This window comes from Leptopilina heterotoma, unplaced genomic scaffold (genome assembly GCF_015476425.1).
Source record: "Leptopilina heterotoma isolate Lh14 unplaced genomic scaffold, ASM1547642v1 Lhet_90, whole genome shotgun sequence".
Taxonomy (NCBI): Eukaryota; Metazoa; Arthropoda; class Insecta; order Hymenoptera; family Figitidae; genus Leptopilina; species Leptopilina heterotoma.
In genome coordinates, this window is record NW_025111194.1 from 527,691 (window position 1) to 552,773 (window position 25,083).

At 26.9% G+C, this 25,083-nt stretch overlaps 1 protein-coding gene across 4 annotated transcripts in view; it reads left to right on the top strand.

Moving 5' to 3' along the window:
• Nucleotides 1-25,083, top strand: part of LOC122511866 (tyrosine-protein phosphatase 10D) — a 48,370-nt gene that overhangs the window by 12,200 nt on the left and 11,087 nt on the right. For all 4 annotated transcript variants that reach the window (XM_043627391.1, XM_043627393.1, XM_043627392.1 and 1 more), the window contains exons 3-5: nt 21,919-22,165; nt 23,706-23,981; nt 24,670-24,876. In XM_043627391.1, the coding sequence (XP_043483326.1) occupies nt 21,919-22,165; nt 23,706-23,981; nt 24,670-24,876 (730 nt within the window). The remainder of the gene's footprint in view (nt 1-21,918; nt 22,166-23,705; nt 23,982-24,669; nt 24,877-25,083) is intronic.

The window sequence follows — 25,083 nt, forward strand, 5'->3', positions numbered from 1 at the left end:
ATAATAATAATAATAAACTAATAATAAAAATAGTAAAAAATATAACATAATAAAACAAACAATAGAGAAAACCTTAAAGAACATATAAAACAATAAAAGAAAAAGAAAATTTAATGAAAGAAATAATAAACAGTTAAGAAAAAATTTTAAAAAGTTAAAATTAAAAAAGTATGAAACAAATAAATAAGTAAATAAAAAATAGTGAAATTAAAAATAGAAAATGGCAATAAATAAACTAATTTTCAAGAAAAGTAATGATTTTTTTTTCGCTTTGCAAATTTTAGTTTGTATTTATAATATCGTGCAATTTCCGCTCCATTACGATGTCTTTTGAAACTACCAATCAATTTTTATCTCGATAAAACGAGTTTCAAACAATTTTTATATTTGAGAAATATTTTCAATCGGGAATTTATAATATCAAATTGGTATTTGCCAATCGTAACTACCATCAAATGAAGTTGTTATATTAATAAAAAGCACGATTTATTGATACTATATCGACAATTGAAATCATTGTTAATCTTAAAATTCAATAATTTCAAAATTTAATTATTTTAAACTTTTATTATTTAAAACATTCATTTTTTCAAATTTTATATATTTAAAATATTCATTATTTAAAACATTAATTTAAAATTTTTATATTTTTAGACAATTTTAATAAAAATTTTTAAAATAAAAATATAAATAATAATAATAATAATAATAATAATAATAAATAGTAATAAAAATAAATTTTTTTTTTAATTTTAATAATTTTAGACAAATTTAATAAAAATTCTACCAAATTGAAACTGATTAAGTACTCAAATGCGGGACGAAAAGAAGAAATTTAAAATTTCGTCTACATAAATTAGAATGAAATTTGATGACCAATGAAAATTGTGAACGTTTTCTCGTGCGGCGTTTTACTACTTGAATGCCTATACATATTTATCTATACATGTATATATGTTAAAAATTGATTTTGATTTTGGGAAATGCAGTTTCGCTTATAGAACCAACACTCCGTGGAAGTCTATAACTATCTTTCCATTTCAAAACCGTAGACGACTAAAAATACCATCCCGTATACACGTGTCTTAATTCTTCTCACATTCTCTCTCTATATATATAAAATCTCCTCTCGAATTTTTTCATTTTTCATTATCACCGCATAATTTGTAAAAAGAAATTTTTTCCATTTTTCATTGAGAAAAAAATGTCATTCATCCTATGAATTTTTTGATTTTGGAAAACAAAAAAATACTATTTTATGGTGTAATTTCAATTACTGTCTAAATTTTAATTTGTACAAATGTTTAGTAATTTTAATTATAAATAGTGATTTACTTTTTTTTGAATTAGTAAATTTTACTGATAAATTAGTAAAAATAACTATTTAATAGTATATTTTACTAATAAATTAGTAGAAATAAGTACCTATAGTAAAATTTACTAATTTAAAAGCAAAAAGTTTAGTTCGTAAATTTAACTAATAATTATATTGTAATTTCTACTGATTTATTAGTAAAATTAGCAAATTTTACTAATAAATAGTAATTTCTAATAATTTTTTAGTAGGTAAACTTTACTAATTCAAAAACAATTAGTTCAGTTAGTAAATTTTACTAATAAATAGTAGTTTCTACCAATTTAATAGTAAAATTTACAAATTAAAAAGCAAAAATTCAGAATGAGTAAACATTTTTACTAATTGAAATTTGGAAAGTTCTTTAAATAATTAAAATTTTTAATAAAATTATATATAATAATAAATGAAATGAAATTAATATTTGTAAAATAATAAAAATTAATTATCATACGATAGTTGTGTAAAAGCATTTTACGATGAATACAAATGGTAATTGAGAATGATGCGTGGACGTTTATAATAGGAATATTTCGAATCAAAGCAATATAATCGAATGATTAAAAAAAATAAATTGTCTATTTGATATTGTAGAACAAGGGAAAACAGTTTTAAAGAGTCGAGATTTACACGTGGGCGACTTTCTATTACATGTCTCTCTCCCTCTCTCACAACACTGGCTATGTAACTTCGTGATGCTGAATCGACTTAAACCTCGAGATGATTACACAATATATTTCCAGACTTCAATAGTCAATTCATCATATTTCTTATAATATTGGTTTATAATAAGATACCTTTGACATCTTCCCTTGCGAAACAAGTATAAATTACCCATCCTTTTCTTAATAATAAATAAATTAATTTTTTCTCTCTCTCTCTCTCTGTTTTTCTTTTTCTCTCTTTTTATCTTTTTCTCTCTATAAACACAGTTTTCCTGCAAATATCAAATTGAGACAAAAAACGAATCAAAAATGTTGCTTCGCAACACTTTTGATTCCTTTTTTGTCTCAATTTGATATACAAAATTATATCAAAATTTTTTTTTTATTTTGAACCCAAAAATGAGTTGAATTTTAAGAAAAAAAACACGTTTGATCTGTAAAGGCTTTAAGACCATTTATTTTTACAGTATAATTTATATAACTCGTTGGTATTAAATTGGAGATGAAGTCTTTTGTGTAAGAAAGAATTCAAAGGGGCTTTTGACCTTTCTTTCTTATATGATTTTTATTGTTTTTTCTGTTTTGGTTAATTCTTTCTTTTCTTTTTTTTTTGATAATAATTGAAAGTGTCTTGTCGATTACTTAACACTTGGCCTAGAATGAGATTTCGAGTGGTTGTGAGCGAGAGTAACGGGCAATCAAGTGCAAAAGCTGAGACGCGGATCTCAATATAATTGTGTACAATGATGTCATTTGCTCAAGAAGGAATAATTTAACTATAAAACATTAAAATTATACTTATATAAACTACCATCATTTAATAGGAGAATTATCATTTTTAATATAAAAAAATTATCATTTATTGAAATCATCATCATCGTCATCCTCATCATCATCATTTTCATTATATAATTATTATTTTTATCATTATTATTTTCATTATATAGTTATTGTTTTAATTATACTTATTATTATTGTAAAGATAATCTCTGAAAACTAAATATTACTTGAATGTATGTAAAAAGTAGTCCATTAAGAGGAGGGTTCAAAAATAATGATAAAAATGAAAAATGATTTTACGACTTCTTTTGACTCAACAGTTTCTTCCCCCAATGGTCCGATGGCACGTGCAGACGTGCCGGCTCTTTCATTTCAAACCGCGTGTGTACAAGTGGAGTTAATCAACCCTTTCCCTTCAATGTCTCGCGTATATATAACAATTTTTATAATTATTACTCACTATTATTATTAAAATTATTATTTTCAAGAATACTTAACGTTTTATTTACAAATTAACGTATTTATAGTTTAAATTAAGAATTAATCCAGTTTTTATGCAATTTTCATACTTAAAATCGAATAAACATAACCTACAAATATTTTGCTTATTATGTTCCTTCCTCTCTAAATTCGAATCAGTAAAAAAGTTTACTGAATTAGTGACTGACTTTTTGCTTCTGAATTGGAAGGAAAATGTTTCTAAAGTACTTTCTACTTTTTAAAAATATTGTCTTTTCTGGTTTCAAAAATAACACTTATACTCACCTTTGATGGAAACTTGATCCCTGCCTCGATCCCTGCAACATATCACACTGATGCAACTTATCACATTATTTAATAAAATAATATTTAACTATTTTTATATTTTATAATTATTTTTATATTTTCATATTTTAATTATTTTTATGCCTTATTATCGTTAAGGCTATTAAATAAAAATTAGCTTCCAGTGCATCTGGCGCGCAATGCTCTTGCTCATCTTAAAATTTCTTGTGACAACCCACAGTTTAATTTTTATTTTATCTTTTTTATTTTTTCTTATATACGAGAGACGCACTCATCGACTCGTCTCTCATGAGCAGTATTATAACTATATATATATTGTAACTTTTCTTCTTCTTTTTCTTCTTCTTTTTTCTTCTTCCTCTTTCATATCCGGATGTGAGAGTGCACTTGCTCTCAACGAGGGTGTGGTGGTATAAATTTTCTATGTGTGCTAAACGTTTGTTTCTCTTTCGAGAACTTTGTAATCTCCGAATCCGAATCTCGCTATATAGTAATATACACAGACTGAAGCGGAAGTTGAACGCTCGATCTTTAAATTACTTTATACCCTCTTTTCTTTCTTTCTTCTTTTTTACATCATTTTCCTTAAATCCCGAAAAAAACCTAAAAAAATGGGGTTTTTTCTTTCGACAACTCTTCGTATTTACGCGTTCCTGAAGTTGGCGTCCGATGCTTAGTCGCTTAGCGTCGAAAAATTTTTTTTTCTTAAAAATGAAAAGAAAAAATTATTTTTTTTCGTTTTTAGACTCTGAACTTGTTTTTAGCTTATTTTAATTATTTTAACTTATTTTCGTGAATGAAAGAAGACGGTCACGTCTTCTTTCATTCACCAAAATAAGTTAAAATAAAAAAAACCCGAAAAAAATTGTTTTCGATAAATTCAGGAACATTCGTAAAGAAAGAAAAAAAAGAATTGTGGAAAAGTAAAATTGTACAAAAAGAAAAAAAGAAAGAAAGAAAGACAAACAGAAAGAACAAGAAAAAAATGAATATTAAGAAGAATAAAACCAAAAAAAAGAACGAAAGACGTCAGTTTGCCGAATGAATTAAACATTTAACCCGGACCCATCGTCTCAATTAAATGGTCGAGCAACAAAAGTCCGCTATCGTGTTAAAATTCATACAAGAAGAAAGAGAGAGAGACGCCCTTTTATATAATAAACTCCCATGAAATTGAATGGAATGCGCGTCTCTATCGCGCTTGAAAACTTATTTCGACGGGCGAATTCATTACTCGCAATTGGAATTTTACGCACACCAGAAACTTGTCTTTCTCTCGCGAATTAAATGTAAAGTTTAAGTCTGGTATACACACGTCACTACTCTCAATACAATTTTTTTATTTCTTCTCGTTTTTTCTTTATTCATACTTTTGTATAACGTCAAAAAAAGTGTAAAAAGAAAAAATGTTCGAAAAAACTTTGCCGGGCGATTTTTCCGCAATAGACTTATAGAATTCCTTGGAAGGTTTTTTAATTTGTTGTTCTTTACAATTTTGGATTATTCATTTAGTTCACTAAACTCTCTAAATAAAGAATTTTTCTGACTGGGATTAATTAATTATTTTGCAATTAATTCATTTCAATATTAAATACCTATAGTTAATTGTAAAAACAGAAAAATTAATTATTTTGGAATTAATTTTATTTTATTTTCCATTTCAATATTTAATCAGTCAATTGTAAAAATAGAAAAATTAATTATTTTAGAATTAATTCATTTCGATATTAATTAGTTAATTGTAAAAATAGAAAAATAAAATATATAGTTAATTATGCGAAATATAGAAAATAATTTGTTTAATTTGCAAATATTTTAAAAATAATTAAACTTTGCAAAAACTATTGAAATTAAAGAATTATGGAAACTATATTAATTATTTAATATTTTAATGTTTAATTTAATTTAATAACAAAATTAATTATTAACTTATTATCAAACTAAGTTATAATTTATGCAAAATATTAAAAATAAAAAAAAATTAAAATCAATTAAAATACAGAAAAAATAAATTTTTAATTTCATGTAAAAATTAGTAAATTAAACTAAATATTTAAAATACTTAGTTGATTATTTAAAGTATAAATAATAAATTATTTTTAGTTTATGGAAATAATCAATTAATTTATTCTATTTTGCAAATATTTGAATTATTTTTATAATTTTGCAAAATAATGAAATGAATTAGAATTTTTCTAAAGAATTTTTTGGAAATTCTTAATTTTGAATTTTTTGTACTTTGGACATTTTTTCTTGGATTTTTCGGTCTGGATTTTTTGGAATGGATAAAACTATTTGAATAATTTTTAATAAAAATTTTAACACTAACCTCACGTGAGGACAGATTATCTTGACTATTTATTATTTAATAATTGTCAAAAAGAATAGTTAGTAATTATTATCAGTAATAAATAATCATTTGTCATTAATTCAAATATTTACTTGATTTGTAAAAATATAATTTTGAGAATTTAAATTTATTTATAAACTGATTAAGAGTTAATTTAATAAAAATTATTTTTAATGGCAAAAGAAGTGGTCGTGTAATTACTACTGTAAGGTGAGAATATTAACAATCACCGGGGGGATAACTTTTATCGTTTTACAAGGGAGAGGATGTGGGTTTTTTTTTGTTTTTATTTTATTCGAGCGATACGATAAAACGCAATTCGAGAGATACGACAAACGTGATTCGAGAGATACGACAAACGTGATTCGAGCGATACGATAAAACGCAATTCGAGAGATACGGTAAACTAAACTATTTTAACGTAAATACGTTAGTATTTAACGATAAAAGATACCAGAGTAATTTCGGACCACTTCGAAATAGTAAGATTTCAATCGTCCTTATATAGTCTAAGTAGGAGTTTCATCAGCGCTTGCGAGAAACACATTTTTTAATTCACTGAAAATTAATTACTAAATATGAATAAAAATTCTCACAAAAAAGTTAGACAATTGACCTGAATATTTATTTAAATTAATCCATTTTTTGAGAATCTAATTTTATTTTTGTAACAAATATTTATAATAATATCTGAAAATTTACACAGGAAATATTTCTCTCATTTCTCTAAATCATAGCGGAAGAGTGGAGAACTGTTTTGCCCCAGGTCGGTAAATATTCCCTACTTTACCTCTTGCTTGGATTTTTCGTGAAAATAAATTTTTTATTTTTAATTATTATTTTCCATTTTATTATAATTGATAAGTATAGTATTTATAAACGGATTTTTTTTTGCACTTGTTTCTGGAATAAATAAATGAAATTAAAAAAAGTAGAGGGGAAATTATATTGACAGATAAAATGTATAAAAGTTTGACGACCCCGAAAATAAGGGGACATATCCTTCCCCCCTCGACACTCCTCATTCGAGATCCGCACAGTAAATAAGTAGACGAGAGGTTCATAAAAAATTTACCAATTCGTGTGAGTTGAAATCCCCGGGGCAAGGACATTATTTGATAAAGTTGTCCGGTTTATTTGTGTCCTGTATGTATAAACACATATTTCTTGACTTTGTTCGGTTATTATATTATTCTTATTATTAAAAAAAATCCCAACCTTTATAAAAAATACAAATCAGGTTTTTGTATTCAGGATCTAACTTATAAATAATATCCTCCCCGGTGGATAAGTTTCTTGGTCATTATGATAATGAGAAATAATATATAGTCACTTACTTGAGAAATATTAATTTCTATTTTTGTCCTTCGAATAAACGGAAATTTCTATTTTTTATCACTTTTTTTAAGTCACAAAATATTTATTTATCTTTATTTATCAAAACAAGAATCAGCTTCTCATTTTTGATGAGAATATGTAACAAGAGAATTCCGGACGAGTAATCGGAGATAACCTCCTACCTTTTCCGATACCGACCGACAAATAATTATACTTTCTTTTTTCACCTTTCTTCGAATAATGTAATGGAGAAACAAAACAAATAGTTTATTTTCGTTATGAACTTTTAACGTCACGATCATTTTAATTAACTTTTCACGCTGTATTATTGTAATACTGAAGAATAGAAACTGCAGTGTCAACTGTCAAACCGACAACAATGATACCAACATGAAATTTCTTTACCGACAATTTTAAGTCGCGTTTCCACCGTTAGGAGCGATTTTCCCCTTTGGCGGCAATTTTGAAAATGAATTATTAACAAATTCGTGTAAATAAAAATTAATGACGATTTGAGGATAAAAAAATGATAAGAAAAATTAGAGAAGAAGTAAAAATTAATTATTATAGTTAATTGTAGTAAGAAAAAATAAATTAAGGGGAGAAAATTAATTCAAACAAATAATTAGAGGAAAAGAATTCACGAAGGAGGAAAAATTAATTAAAATAATTAATTTCAGTGAAAAAAATAAACAAAGGAGGGATAATTAATTTATTCTTTGAAGAAATAAAAATTCTTTTTATAACAAAATTTATAATAAAATTTTTTTTTAATTTTTAAATACGATTTTCTTTTTGGAAAATTTTTAAATACAATTTCTTTTGGAAAATTTAACAAATTTCTTTTTGAAAAATTTTTAAATATGATTTTTTTGGAAAATTTAACAAAATTTCTTTTTGGAAAAATTTTTAAATCCAATTTTTTTAAATTCGTGAAATTTTTTTGCTATATGTGTGGGAAAATAAAATAATTTTTGAAAGTTTCTTTCAATTTTTTTTAGACGCTGGTCATAAAAGAAATGGGAATTCTATATTACACGAGATAAGACGCAAACATAAGAACCTCAACACGACCTCGAACGGAAATGAGCATATATTAAAAGAATTCTTTTTTTTCTGATTGTTTTGCAATTATTAAATTACGCGAAGAAACCTCCGCGCCCTTGTGTGTTTTTCTTTAAAAAAAATCAAAAGAAATCTCAACTCTTATTGTGGGAAAATTATTAAAAAAAACTTTCCAATTTAATAAAATTTACAATTATCTATAAATTTATTTTTAGAATTTTATTTTAGAAAAAATAAATAGAATAAATATTCTATAAACAATTATAATTACTATAAAAATTAGAATAAATAAATTAATCATAAAAATTTTTTAATTAAAAAAAATAATAAAAAATCAATTGTAATTTAACTTTTTGGTAAATTAATAAATAATAAATAATGTTAAATGATAAATAATATTAAATAAAAAATAAATTGAAGAATAAATATAATTTGAAAGTCAGTTTTTCATTAGCAATAATAATTAAATTTAAATTCCAGGCGATATTTGCAATTATCATAGGTATTTTTTTTCATCTCACAATTTCAATTTGTATTTAAAATTAAATATTAAATATACAATAAAATATTTCACAGCTATCTAAATTTACCTACGTAAAATGCACCGATAAATATTCAACGATTCATGAAATCGGTTTCTGCACGAGCACAAATTAACTATTTTTTCTCCTCTCTTTTTTTTATTCCTTTACATGTGTGAGCAGAAATTGATGTTCACTCTCAAACGTGTTGATAAAATTGTGAATAATAAATTTTCCATACGATTTTCATTTTTTATTTTTGTTCTTCATTTTTAATTTCTATTGACAAACACACACACATTTAAATATGGATATAGAGATTTAATGCGAATAAATGAAATTATAATAATGAATTAATTAAAAGAGAGGGAAAAAAATTCTATAGGGATTTTCGCCAAGAGATAAAAAGCTGGAAAAAAATATATATATATTCTTATGGGAACGTGATATATAAATGGGATTAAAAAGTCAAGTAATTGGATTAGTTGCTCGCTTTACCTACATTTCGTCTGCATCAATTAAGTAATTATCGTAAGCGCATTTTCTTGTTCGTGAGAATTGCGCTTTTTATTGAAATTCTGGATAAAAAAATTTTTTTTCTCTTTTAAAATTTTTACGAATTTAGAATTAAATTATTTTTGTCACACAATTTTCTTGTATTTTCGCAGTGATGGAGATAAAAAATTTTTATGCGAACGAATTCATATCATTTTTGTAAAATAAGTATTAAATTATTTAAATTAATTTCATAATAATGAAAAAAATTCTTTTAATTAAATTTTTTGATTTATTTATTAAATTATTATCTTTTACTAAAAAGAAATATTCAATTACTCTTTTTGTATAAATATAATTTTGAGAATTTAAATATATTTATAAAAACTAGTTAATTTAATAAAATTTATTTTCTAATGCCAAAAAAGTGGTCGTAGTGATTACTACTGTCTTGTGAGAATTTATATCACAATTTAATCGGGATTAACTTCTATCGATTTTCAAGGGAGAGGGGGATACGCGAAAATGTTGGAAATTCGGAATATTTGTCGAAATCATTGAATTTTTACGGTAACTGGGGGAAAATTGTGGAAAACTTGCGGAAACGGTAACCTTTCGACGAAATATTGGAAATTGTGGAAAATTTGCGGGAACGGTAACTCTTGAAATAGCGGAAAATAATTAATTCGATGAGAGACGGTAACTTTTCATCGAAACGATAGAAGTTTCCAGAGTAATATCGGACCACTCCGAAAAACTATGATTTCAATCGTCCTTATATAGTCTAACTAGAAGTTTCGTCAGCGCTTGCGAGAAGTAATTCCTGTAGCACAGGAAATATTTCTCTCATTTCTCTAAATCCTAGCGAAAGAGTGGAAAACTATTTTACCCCAGGTCGGTAAATATTCCCTACTTTACCTCTTGCTTGCTATTTTAGTCGAGAAAAAATTCTCTAATTTTATTTTCTAAATTATTAAAAGCGCAAAAAAGAGTGGTCGTTATTGATTACTACTGTAATTTAATTGGGATAACTTCTATCGTTTTATAAGAACAGGGGAGGGAGATGCGCGAAAATTGGAGCGGCCTCAAGCTGCCGCCTGTAAACCGTAAAGGCGCTGGCGCCGCCATATCGGAATATCGGAAAAACCGTGTTGTGAAACGTCCCAAAGTCGACTACCGGAAAATAAGCGTCCAAAACCATTGTCAATACCGCGAAGGATTGACCCGCCAAATCAAGCGGCCAAAAACCGCGAAGCGCTAATTTGTCGACACCGAAAAGGGTTGACCCGCAAAGATGATGCGTTTCAAACACAATAACGATAGAAGTTTCCAGAGTAATATCGGACCACTCCGAAGAAGTAAGATTTCAATCGTCCTTATATAGTCTAACTAGGAGTTTCGTCAGCGCTTGCGAGAAACACTATTTTTAATACATCGAAAATTAATTACTAAACGACCATCAAAATTCTCAAATTAAATTTAGACAAATGACCTGCAGTCTCATTTAAATAATTACAATTTTTGGGAATTATTTAAATAGATTTTATCTTCGTAAACAATATTAAGTAATAGTATGCAAATTTGCATTGGAAATATTTCTCCTTTCTCCAAGTCTCAGGGAGGAATGGAGAATGACTTTGCCTTCGGTCGGTAAATATTTCCTACTTTACCTCTTTCTTGATATTTTTGGGGAAAAAAATTCCCTATTTTTATTTTCAATTATTTTCTACTTTATTCTTTTTATTATATTTGATAAATAGTATATGCATATGGATCTTTTTTGGACTTATTTATAAATAAGTAAATAGATAAATATTTCTTATAATAATAATAATTATAATTGAAAAATAAATTTAAAACTATGAAACAATGGGGGACTAACTAACTCTCTGAAAAATTCTGGGAAATTTCAAATATTTCAAATAGAAATTATAATATATAAATATTAATAAATAGATAAAAAAAATGTAATAATTTAGTTAAATATTGTAAATTAATAACATGTAGTAATTATCAATAATAATTAAAATACTTGGAAAGTTGTAATTAATAATTATCAATATTTTTCTCCACTGTTTTATTTATTAAAACCTTATCTTTTTATTTTTATAAGAAAAAAAAATTAATTTAATAAAAAATTGTTTTTTTGATTCTTTTGACTTTTTATTTTTGTTGAAAAAAAATTTTTTAGGGGAACATTTTTGTTTGATTTACTTGAGATTTAAATTAGATTTTTAATATTCTAATAAAGAATTAAAAGTTACCTTGTGAGAAATTCCCATCAGATTTCTTAGCGCTCTCGCTCGCTAGACCAAAAAAAAACCGTTTTGTTTCTTTTCACTTATTTTTTGATCGACCGTTCACACGGAAGTTATTCCTCATCGACGATAATTTTATTTATTTATTTAATTTTTTACTTTTTATTACTTTTCTTTATTTTTCCTTTAATAAATTGAATATTTTCATTAAAATATTTGTTAATTTAATAAATATTTAATATTTAATAATTAATAATAGGTAATATATTTAATATTTATTAATTAAGTTTAATATTTATTTATTCATTCATTTTTGAAAAATAAACGTCACGCTTTTAAAAACTATTTTCCCCAGAAAATAAATTTACCGAAATTTAATTGAAAAAAATTTTCTAAAAAAATTTTCTTTTTTAATAATAAATTTTTCTTTATTTACAGAAAATATATTTTTTAACTACAGAAATTTGTTTATTAACAAAATAATTTAAAGAATTTATTATCAAAACTGAAAATTATGAAAGATCAATATAATTTAGAATTTTTCCAGAAAATTTGAAGAAAAGTTTATTGTAAATGTAGTAAAAAAAAAAAAATAAAAAAAAATAAGAATAAAAAATAATTTGAGAAAAACAATTGAGGCGTAAAAATTCAAAAAAGTGTAAAATGAGTTTAAAAAAATGAAGAAAAAAGGAAAAGATGATGATAAAGAAAATTTGCATTGTGTGAGTTTATAGTTACGAGATACGATCTACACTTGGATGAACATCGTTTCCTGTTTATCCGATTTCAAGAGCAACGTTTGTAAATCATAATAATATTTTTTTTCCACACACATTTTACCTTTAACACTGAAAAAAAAGTATTTCACATTTCTTTTTAAATAATGCAATTTTTATTTTAATTCGCAAAATTTTTCACCATTTTTCCCTCTAAATTTTCTTTTTCTTTCTTTATTCGAAAAAAATATTTATTTATTTATTGAAAAAAATTTTTTTTAAACATATTTTTTAAAATAAATTTCTCTTCTTTCATTTTTTGTTATCGAAATTGTCCGTTTTTTTCGATATATTCATCGAAGCATGAGTTCACGTGTAGAAAATGTAAAAAAGAAATGCGACAAATCGAAAAAAGGGAGAAGAACATTTTTTTTATTACGGTCGAAAGAAGACAAATTAGTGAATTGAAAAAAAGGGTAATTTTTCATGGTCGTTCCGAGAGAGAGTGACAGTTTTCCAATTAAAACTTTTTGATTCAGGAATTTTTGGTGTTTGTTCCGAAACCAAGAAACTTCAATAAAAAAAACAAAAAAAAAACAAACCCCTAGGGTTGTCGAAAGATTTATATTGTATTCGTATATTAAAGTTATATAGTATAGGAAAAAGAGGGTGAAATTTTCTTTAAATTACATTTTTATTTTCTACCGCACAATGTTTCTATTTCTTTTCTTGTTCTCAGAGAAAGAAATATTTTTTTATAAACAAAAAAAGAAAAAGAAAATTTATTATTAAAAATCAAAAGAAAATATTCGGATAAACATAAAAAATAATATATAAAATAAAAATAATATTTTAATGATAATATTGATAATATAATAAAAAAGTAATAAACCGAATAAATTTTGTTCTTTGTCCCGAATGTACGATATTTAATCGACTATCAATATTGGGCAGTTGGAATTTTATTTAACTTTAATAGAGAAGATAAAATACACGTTGAGTGTGAATTTATATACCGGAATTTTCACGTGTACACTCCATTGGATATAAATGCATTGCATTAAACCGGAAGTTACGAGACGGATGTTGGAAGGACAAGTTAATCGAGTTTGTCTGTTGAACAAATATCCATTTTCCACTTTAAAAAAAATATATTTAAATCTTTTCCCCTTTAGTTTGTTTTTTCTATACTTTATTTTTCTTTTCAACGAAAATTTGTCGTTCTCACAAAAAAAAAATTTATTTAGCTTTCAAGGAAATTAAATACATTTTAGAGTATTTACTGCAATGATAAATAATGATTTTTTCGAAATGTTACGAAAAATTAGATTTTTTTTTCGTTCACTGCTGTCTTTTAAATTATTTCTAAATTCTATTTCAAAATAAACTGAGTCCCAATTCGAGAGGTTTTACTGTAACTTAAAAAATTATTCTTTTTCTTTCAAAAATTAATATTTAGTTAGTAATTAAAAATTTTTGTTTGCTTCACTTTTTTAAATATGAGCCGTTTCTGAAACTTTCAAAAATTGAGACTCGTCCCAACTAGCAAGGTTTTACTGTACTAAGAAAATTATTTTTTTCTCGAAATGTTAAATTTTCTTTCGTTTCACTTTTTTTCTTTCTTTTTCGATCATTTTCTTTCACCCCCTCCTCTTCTTCTATTTTTTTCATTCCCCACTCTTCTTACGGGGTTTTTAGAACTAACTCGACAGGTTTTACTGTATTCTTTTTTTTTTGCGCGTACAAATTAAATATTTGGAAAAATGATTAATTTTTCTTGCCTGCATTTCTAGATTTGTGTGTAAATAAGATATTTAAGTAATAAAAGTAAAAACAAATTTTTTTTGCGAAAATTCATAAATAGAGTAAACCGTCCCTGTGAATCAGTGGACATTTCCGGTATTGAAACAACGATCGATTGTTCTCGTCTGGTTTTGGCGGATGAAATACATACATATAAACATCTATATAGGAATATACATATGTATATAGAGTGGGGGTGGGGGAGAGGTGCGTCGAAGGATGGAAATGTGACGTGAAAATGTTTTTCCATCCTCGGAAAAGGCATTGCCGTTTCTCCACATCCGGTCTCGACATATCGATCCCCTCCTTCCTACTTTTCACCCCTCCTCTTCTCTCTCGCCCCTCTTTCTCCACTTCTCATCCCTTTCCTACTTTCTACTCTCTAAATATTCTCTCTCTCTCGTTTCCTTCCCTTTTTCTCTCTTTTTCTCACACCTTCTCTCTTTATCTCTCTCTCTGTCTTTTCCTTCCTCTCCTCTTTTTTTGCTCTCTCTCGCTCTCTTTTTTTCACCCTCTCTTTCTCTTTTTTCCTCTTTCTTTTTTTCATTCTCTCTCTCTCTCCCTCGCTTTCTTCTTTCTTTTTTTCACTCTCTCTCGCTCTCTTTTCTCTGTCTTTCTTTCTCTTCTCTTTCTTTTTCTTAGCTTCTCTCTCTCTTTTGCTCGAAATTTTCCATCTTCCTAGAAAAAAAAGAAAGAGAGACAAAATTGAAAGAAAGAGGCAAAGAGAGAGAAAGAGAGATAAAAAGAGAAGGAGAGGAGAAAAGAGAGAGGAAAAGAGAACAAGAAAAAGAAAGAGAGAGATGGAAAATGTATAGCAAGAGACAGAAAAAGAGGGAAAATGGAAAGAGAGGAATAGAGAGAGAGTGAGAGAGGGGGGAGACTCCCCCCACCCTTTCTCTATCACTTCTCAACGCGTCTCTCTTTACTTCCTTCTTCGTATCCCATTTTAGAGTCCCTTCCCACCCTTCTTCCTCTCTTCTGTGTGTGCGTCCGCCTTCCATCCTTCACTTCCGGTAAATAAGAGTCTCTCTCTCTCTTCCTCTAATCGTAAACTTGAAAGAGAGGCGCGTCGCGCGAAACGTTGACGTCGACGACGACAGATGGAAATTTCAAGGAGAATTTAATTAAAGGGGTTTCACTCGACACGTGACGACAAATGACACTTTTGACGAAGTACCGAACCCTTTAAATCCCCCCTCCTTCCTCTCTTTTTCTCTCTATTCTTTACCTCACTTCTCTTCGTATACAACAAGGTCTTGTCATATTTGACAATGGCTATCAATGTTAAACACAATTTTAAGTGTCGAATAATATCCTCACTCTTTTTTCCCCTCGAATGTGAATTGGAATATTTTTTTATTACACTCCTGGATATTGGTTTATTAATTTCTGTTTCTTTTAAATCTTATTTTTTTATTTTTTATTATTTTTTTTTATTAAAAATTAAATTATTAATTGTCTCTCATTTTTTTGGTATTTAAATTTGTTATTAAATTATTAAATTATTGGAAATTAAAAAAACTAAAGCATATTAAATGATTTGAAGAAGAAATAGAATGATGCAGTCAAACCTGTCTAATTGGGACAACGAGTGAATGGAACAAGATTGATACATGGGATATACAACTTAGAAGCAAGTTTCGACACTATCGTTACAGTGTAACCTCTATAATTGGGACACAGAAAGGGATATTCTAAATTTAAAGATACAGTACAACCTCTTTAATAAGAAAATCAAATTTTTATTTTAAATAAATGGCGAGATAAATATTAAATTTAAAGAAACTTTAAATATTTATAAAACATATTCGAAAATACCGGAAATATTTCTAAATTTAAAGATACAGTACAACCCCGTTAATAAGAAAATGAAATTTTTATTTTAAATAAATGTCCAGATAGATATTAAAAAAAAAATTTTAATATTTAAAAAAATATTTGAAAATACCGGAAATATTCCTAAATTTAAAGATACAGTACAACCCCGTTAATAAGAAAACGAAATTTTTATTTAAAATAAAAGTTCAGGTAAATATATTACTTTAAAGATTTTTTAAATATTTAAGAAAATATGTGAAAATACCCCAAATGATATTCCTAAATAAAAGATACAGTACAACCCCGTTAATCGAGAAATACGTTCTAAAATTCAGAGTTTCAACAGTATTGATAAAAAATATTCAAGAACACACATTTTTTATAGTAAAAAAAATGAATTATACTGTTTTTTGTCCACCATTGTGGAATGCATATTAAAAATGACTGTTACAAGTGTTTTGAACCGTTGCACGTTATGTGGCAGGTTCTTGCGCGCGTGAAGGTTAGAATTATATATATGTATACAGATTCACCAGATGGTTGGTTTATTATGATGGGCAAAGGTCATTGCTCATAAAGACTGTGCGCACCGGTACCGGTGTTGTGTTTAAGTCTAGAATACAACTTGTTGAAGAAAACTGTTCGCTATTGCCAGCGCGGAACTCAGCGATAACATTATCCTATTATCTATTTTAAATTCTTATTTTAAATCCCCCATTAAATATAATAATCTTCACTCGAAAGAAGAAACGAGAGGAAAAAATTATTTCCTCTTCAACTTTTCTTTTGATTCAATATTTTTTTTTCATTGTACAGTAGAACCTCGTTTTTGCACTAATGCCCAATTCGTCTATTCTTTTTTTTCTATTTCACCGATTCTTATTTGACCGAAAAATATTATTTAAAGCCCTTTCTTTGCAAGTGATTTGTTTATTACTTTTTATTACACTAGAACCTCTTAAATTGAGACGAAACACTACTTTGAGGAGTTTTACTGTATTTCCCATTCTATTCTTTTTTAAAAATTATAATAATAGAAAAAAATAAAACAAAATAAAAAACTACAGAAGTTAGTAAAATAAATAATTTTTATTACACTAGAACCTCTCAAGTTGAGACGAAACGCTACTATGAGGAGTTTTACTGTATTTTCCATTCTATTCTTTTTTAAAAAATATAATAATAAAAAAATAATAAAAAATGACAAAAAACTACAGAAATTAGTAAAATAAATAATAATTTTTATTACACTAGAACCTCTCAAATTGAGACGAAACGTCACTTTGAGGAGTTTTACTGTATTTTCCATTCTATTTTTTTTAGAAACTATAATAATAAAAAAATTAATAAAATATAGTAAAAAATAACAAAAAAACACAGAAATTAGTCAAATAAATAATAATAAATAAAAAATCCAGACTTTCCTCGGAAGGAAGTGAAATATCAGTTCGAAAGTTTTGAAAAATCGAAGATGCAGGAAAAAAAAGTGTGAGAAATATTGAAACAAAAAAAAATCTTATCCTAGACTTGTCAAAAAAAAAAAAAAAAAAAAAAAAAAAAATGAAAAAAGAAAAAAAAGTTGTTTCGAACAACTTTCTTTATCTTTCCTCTTCGTCATGCTTTGGATATTCTTTTAGTTTCACGAGGAATGCCTAAAGGCACGTACATACACGTTCACGGCATTCTGGTTCAACGACGAGTCCCGAATCTCTAAATAAGCTTGCCATGTCGCGCATAGAATACAGGATCCCATAAAAAACCTCATCTTATGTGCAGAAAATAAAAAAAATTCTCCAGGAATACGCCAAGGAGAAGGAGACAGTCAAGGAGGGAGGTGAGGGGGAAATAAAAATATTGAAGTCGCCGAGAAAAATTTCTCTCTCTCTCTCTCTCTCTCGACTATAATACATAAATTGCATAATTTTATGTTCAGTATATTATATATTGTCGGAAAAAAAAAATAATTTTCATCAGATTTTTGTTGAAAATTTTAATTATCTGGGAAAATGCACATGAACTTTGCTCTGTTCGATTGGAAATTCTTTTCTCGGTTTTTTTTTAAAAACAGTTTTATAATTAATGAATAAATCAACTTTTTTTGTTTCTTGTTACTTTTTTCTATTAGAAAAATCTTCGAATTTTAATATTTGAAAGTTGGATTTTTTAAAATTTTGAAAATTTCCTTAAATATTTAAAAATCTGATTTTTTACAATAATTTTTGAAAATTTTTTTTCACTGTTTTGTCCAAATCAAGACTAATATTGTTAAATTAGAAAAATAAAACTGAAAAATATGAAAAAAATTCAAATTTATATTGTAAAGAAATTGAAAAATAAATCAGAATACTTTTGTATAGTTTTCAAATAGTCTCTTTGTCGGAAGGTGGAAAAAAAGTTTCCCTTGTAAATATACGACATTTTATTGAAGGAGATTGATCGACTTATAATGTAACACCGTTACAAGAATTCCCTGAGGCTCACACATATGCCAACGATTACTATATTGGAACCTGCGAGAGTAAGAGCTGTTTCATGTTTTCAGTTTACTGTGTCGTATTTTCAAAGCTAAGTGCGTTCTAATAAAATTTTCAACTTTTCTGATGTACAGATCCCTCCTTTGAGAATTACACACAATAGAAACAACATAAATACCCAATGATGCTGGGAAAAAAAAATTCAATGAAATTTTTCTCATCAATATAATACACATATTTTGTCCCTTGGGATATTTTGAGTACACTTCTCCCATTTTTCTTACTTTTTTCCGATTTTTGTTATTTTTTTCTACAATTGTTAGAAATTATGTGCAATTTTGATAAATTGAATACAATTTTTATTAAAATTATTAGTCAAACTAAAATTTTTTTCTATTTATAAAAATTTTCTATTGTTATTTCTTTTTTTCCATATAATTACTTTATTCTACTTTATTTCCTTTTTCCTATTTTCATTTTTTCTTCTTTCATTTTGTCTGTTTTTATTTATTCTTATTTACTTTCTTCTATTTTTTTTATTCCTTATTTTTTACCATATTTATTTTTTCCTATTTTTATTTTTAGCTTCTTTACTATATATTTTATTTTTCAACTTGAAACTTTTTTAATATACAGTTGAACCTCGTTCTTGTACAATTTCCTTTTTTGTTCCCAATTCGAGAGGTTTTACTGTATTTGGTTTCTATTCAGTTTTCAACTTTTGATTCATAATTTAAAAAGTCGAAAACTGTTCCTTGAAAACTAAAAATTTTAAAATGTTAGTGTACAAATGCTACAGTGGAACTTCCTTTGTTTATAAATGTCTGAGAATTTTTACCGTAGATTTTAGATTTTTATTTTTTTTATTTTAGATTTTTTTCTATTCTATGAATTCAAAAATCGCCTTCCTACGAAAAATGTCAATTTATTCAAAAAGTTTAATTTTGAACTGTTACAGTAGAACCTCCTTTGTGTGTAAAATGCCCAATTTAAGAGGTTTTATTGTACTATTTACTCATAACAACAATTGTAAATCATTATAAATAAAATAATAAAAAATCAATATTTATTCTTATACTTAATTAAGTAAAAAAATTCTGGAATAAAGATTTACTATTTTTTTAAAATAAAATTATGATTTAACCACACACACGGATCTGGAAATTATTTTACCGTCAAGGTCTAGAGAAAGCGCGGCATGTTTTTAAAGTGTGTGTGTGTGTATGTGTGGAGAACGTGGTGTTTAAAAAAGGTATATACACACCGGGTGGAGTACCAAGAGACTCAGACCTGGTTAACGAGGTCCTTGTCTCGTACTCTTTTACATATATACATATATACGAGTCATATTGCGTAGGACATATAATGCGTGCGCACATATTTACCTCCACAGTGCTCGAATCCCTCTTTGCAAATATAGACCAGTCTAACGAATTTTATAAATAACAAATATTTTTCAAGTTTTACTCTCTGCCATTTATATAATGACCCTTTAATCAACGTTTTTCCACAAGGCAAATAATTTTCTCGTTAATTATTTTTTATTCGCATTTTATGCAACGAGACGAGAGACTGTCAACAAAATTTATTCAAAATTTTAAACGCTCCTTTCTCATTTTGTTCATTATTTTTCTATTTTAATTCGATTTTAATAAAAAAATATATATTTCACAATTTTCCATTATACTGTAAAACCTCAATATTTAAATTTAAAAAAAAATTTCCGTTACACTTGAACCCTGTTAAATTGAGACAAGTTTTAACTCGAGAGGTTTTACTGTAAAAAAAGAAGTTTATTTATTACAAAAAATACATTTAGAAATTGTTTCTAATATTACAAAAAAAAAATTCGAAATTAATTAATAATCTTTAGCTACACTATAACCTTCTTCAAATGAGACATGTCCTAACCAAATAAGGCTAAATGACATAAAATAATGTTAAATATTAAAAATATCGATTTTTTGTATAATATTGAAATTTTTTTTATAACCAAAGGGTTGAGACAAAAAAACGGGTAAAGCATTTTGAAAAGCCCAAAAATAATGAAGCTAAATGCGATCTAAAAGAAGAAAAAATGTTGAATTTTAAGAAATTCGGTTTTTTGAATTTTTTCGATTTTTTGATAAATTTAGATTTTTTACCAAAGAGTGGAGACTATTAAATAAGTAAAGTATTTTCCAAAAGCACAAAAATAATAAAGCTAAATCCCATAAAAGAGAGGAAAAAATGTTGAATTTTAAAAATTTCGATAAGAAAAAATTATTAATTTAAAAAAGAAATTATTTCTTCTTCCGCTTTTAAACGTTAGTTTTCAATTTGTTTTTGAATTTTTTTTTGCGCTCAAGTACAAAAATACGTGATTTTAATTCCACTCGTGGAGGAATTGAGAGTGAGGGGTGGTGCGAATTGAACTTGTGATTACTTCTGGCTTAGTAAATATATACACGAGCGTCATTTGTATTTCAAGCCAGAAGTAGGAAATGCTTTCAATGTAATCACACGAGGTGTTCATCTGTAAACACGAAAAACAGAGTTCTATTCAAATGAGTTAATTAGATCTCGTTCGGACCATAAAAAATGTAAAATAAACCATGAAACTGAAACTAAAATCATTGCGAATATTCTCATTAAAAAAAAGTCATTAACGAAGTAAGAATTTCTTTTTTAATTTTTAATAATTTTTTTCCTTTTCTTATTACTAATGGTCATTATTTATTTGTTAATAATTCATTATTTACTTGTTGAAAATTTTAATAATTTTTTAAATAACTACGATTTGCAATTAAATTTTTTTTTTTCTATTATTTATTTTACTTCACTTTTCATTTATTCTTTTTGTTTTATCTATTTATTTATTTTATTTATTTTATAATTTAATGAAAAAATAATAGGTATAAATAAGTTTAAAATAGTTCACACGCTATTTAAGGTCACTTACAACTTGTAGAAGAAAATTTCTATCGAGTTTCCTATCTACAATCTCATTATTCGGTGGATCGGTAAAACAGATTTACCGACCGGCTAAAAAAATGAGATTGTAGATAGTAAACTCGATAGAAATTTTCTTTTCTAACTTGTAAGTGACTGTAAGTCAGGTAAAGTATTATTTTATTTATATTTTTTTTTTCGTTTTTTAGAAATAAAAATTAAATTATAAAATTAAAATTAAATTGAAAAATAGAGATAAATAAATAAAAATTTAAATAGCTAATAAAAACACCAATTTTGAACCTTTTAACTAAAATTTAAAAACTTTTCATGTAAATGAATAAGAGAATGAAAATAAATAGAATGAATTTTGTATTAAAATTAGCACAAAAATCGATTTCCATTAGTCCTCGTGGAAAATAATGTATGTATATATATGTTTGTATTGCGGTTAAATTGGGTCGACGAATCGATAAAATATTCTCTGTGGAATTCAACTCTTGCAAATTTTTTTTTGTCTTTTTGTATTTATTATATCTTTTTCCCCTCTTATTTTTTTTGCAGGTTACTTATTCAGCAGATTTAGCCATTGAAATCCCGGGTAATTTAAGTCAGGGTGGCGCATGGTACCGACTGGATTATAATCCAGGAATTGGATATCCCCGACCAAATACAACAATTGCTGCCACTGAAATTGGGGACGTTATCTACTTCCGGGATGGCCTTCCAGGGACTAAATATGAATTTTGGCTTTACTATAGTAATGGAACTTTTCACGATTGGCTCACATGGACTGCCTCCATAATAACTCGTAAGTTACACTATTTTTACCACTTCCACAGTTTCCTTTCCACTTTTCCCCTCTCCTATTATTTCGCTCCCTTTACCATTAGGATAAAAATAGAACTACTCTTTTTTTCCTCCTTTTTTTATAGTTTTCCTATTCGGTTTTATTGCTAATTTGGCGAATTTCGTGTTTTTAGGATATATTCAGTTCTATTTCTCGAAAATTACAAGTTAATTTTCTTATATTTTGGTCGTATTTCACTGTTTAGTATCTTAAGTAAGTGCCGCTGGTATTTAATTGCGAAATTCGTTAAAAAAATCGGTAGGTATCTACATTACCGACGGGGAATTTTTTAAAATTTGTTTAATCTGTTTCTGTTATTTTTGTCATCTTTGTTTAATTTTCGGGACACTTGGTAAATTTGCTAGTTTTCTTATTAAAATTTAAGTGTATTAATTTTTTGTAAGTATTAATTTAATTTATTATAAATAAAATATTAAAATTAAAAATATTACATTTTACTTACCATTTTCTTTTGTCGTCTTTTTCGATGTCCAATCAGAACTTGCTCCTCACCAGTTATTGATTTGTGGAAAAACTTTGCACGTTTATTTTATCTCACCGATTATAATTTAAGGCTGACTTTTATTGTCCTAATGCCTTTCAGACTGAAAGTAAACACCTATAGCGTTCCGAAATTGCATGTAATAAGAACTGCCCTTTTCTGTTCATTTCGAAGAATTGTGGTCGGCAATTTTAGTTTCAAAAGGAAAGAATTGATTTTCTTTCTATTTAGTTACCATACACAATTTTTTTTATTTATTGTTAAAAATTAAATTTCATTACTTGAATAAAAACATGCCGGTACTTAAATAATTTAAAGTATGAAGCTGAACGATTTAACTTGTAGAATGTGACTTAAAATGGAAATTCTACTTTCTTTCTCAGAGAATATAAGCGAAACGTCTACAAGTTTTGTGACGTCCTATTACTTATTGTCTAAACTAAGTGCCTCTGCTATTTTTTATTAATCTAGTAACAAACAATTTCAACTAGATTTCTATATTACCGACAGAAGTTTTTTTTTCAATCTTTCGATTAACTTTGAAACTTCCCTTCTAGTGGTTTTTTGGGTCGCTGATTATGAATTCACTATAAAAATTTCAAAATTCAACGAAACAAACGCATATTTCTTTTATTTTACCATCAAAAATAAAAATTATGTCTTTTTTCTCCAAAACTAAAAGTGATACTTCAGGAATTCTTCTACTATTCTTCTATTTAATGAAAATCCAAAGTGCCTCTACTATTTTTTTGAGAAATGCTTGCAAAAAGTTCAGATTTCTACATTACCGACAGAATTTTTTTTTTCCACAATTCACTTTGAAACTTCCCTTCCAGGGGTTTTTTGGGTCGCAGATTACGAATTCACTGTCAAAATTTCAAAATTCAACGAAACAATCGAAATAAATGAATATTTTTGAGAAAATAATGGAATGAAATCCCTTTCTTGTCAGAAAATGACTAGAAATTGAAGTTTATTAATAAAAATTCCAATTTACAGCTCCTGATCCACCGTCGAACTTATCAGTCTCAGTGCGTAATGGAAAATCGGCAATCGTCTATTGGGCACCGCCTGAAAAGGGAAACTACACGGGCTTTCGATTGAGGGTGCAAAGTTTCAACGATGCTGCTAATCCATGGACAAGAATCATCCCCTCGGACGCAGTGCCTTATACACTCAAGGATCTTACACCGGGAGCTACTTATTCCCTTCAACTATTCACCGTCTTAGATTCAAAGGAGAGTGTCGCTTATACCAGCAGAAATTTCACTACCAGTACGTATACACATATATACAAAACATAAATTTACCCGCAGATCTTGAATTATTAATACCCAATCAAGTAAAGTTTCATGGCAAATTTATATATATATAGTGCGGTTGGGAGATGAAGGTGAAGTGAAGGAGGTTGTGGAGAAAGAGGATTTCCCAGAGAGAGGAAAAAAAGAGAGAAATTTTCTCGAGAAAATGGGATGAGAACTTACCCTCAAGTTTCCTAAGCTTCTCAGGAAAGTTGAGAACTTGACGAACGACGACTCAAGAGACGAGGATTTTCTCTTAATGAGAAACTCTCTCGTCTTGGAAAATTATCTTTGACTTTACGCTTTTTACGGCTCATTCTCCTAATGAAGTTCTGTTTTCACATTTACTCCTCGTCATGCTCGCGCTTATTCTGATAAATGCTTCGCGAAATTCTTGAATTTACATCTCTAGCTTTTCATTATGATGCGGAAATTTTTTTTCTATTTTTTTATTCAAGAAACTATTTTATTTTCAAAGATAACTATATTATTATAATAAAGATCTTAAACTTTTGGCCTAGGCCAAACAAAAAAGTTTAAGATCTTTATTCAATAAATTAATAAAGTAAACTTTTATTTAAATTTTTGAGGATAATTTAATAGTAATTTACTTTTGACATGTACCTATATAATAAAATCAATTTTTTTTTTTTGCATAACAGAGCCGAACACTCCGGGAAAGTTCATCGTGTGGTTTCGAAATGAAACAACTTTATTGGTCCTCTGGCAACCGCCTTATCCGGCTGGGATTTATACGCATTATAAAGTCAGCATTGATCCTCCGGATGCTATCGAGCCAGTCCTTTATGTTGAGACTGAAGGCGAACCTCCAGGTCCAGCACAAGCCGCTTTCAAGGGTCTTATTCCCGGTAAAAATATTATTTTTTCATTACACTATCCAAATATCTCTTTCTATTAAATTTTACCCTCTTCCTTTGGTTTTTATTTGCTCTTCGTTTCCTTTTCCTATAAAGGTACAATTTTTATGCGTAATTTATCTCAATTTTGATTTACGATCCTATTTATTTTATTATTATTTATTTTACAAATTATTATTAATTTTATCATATCAATCC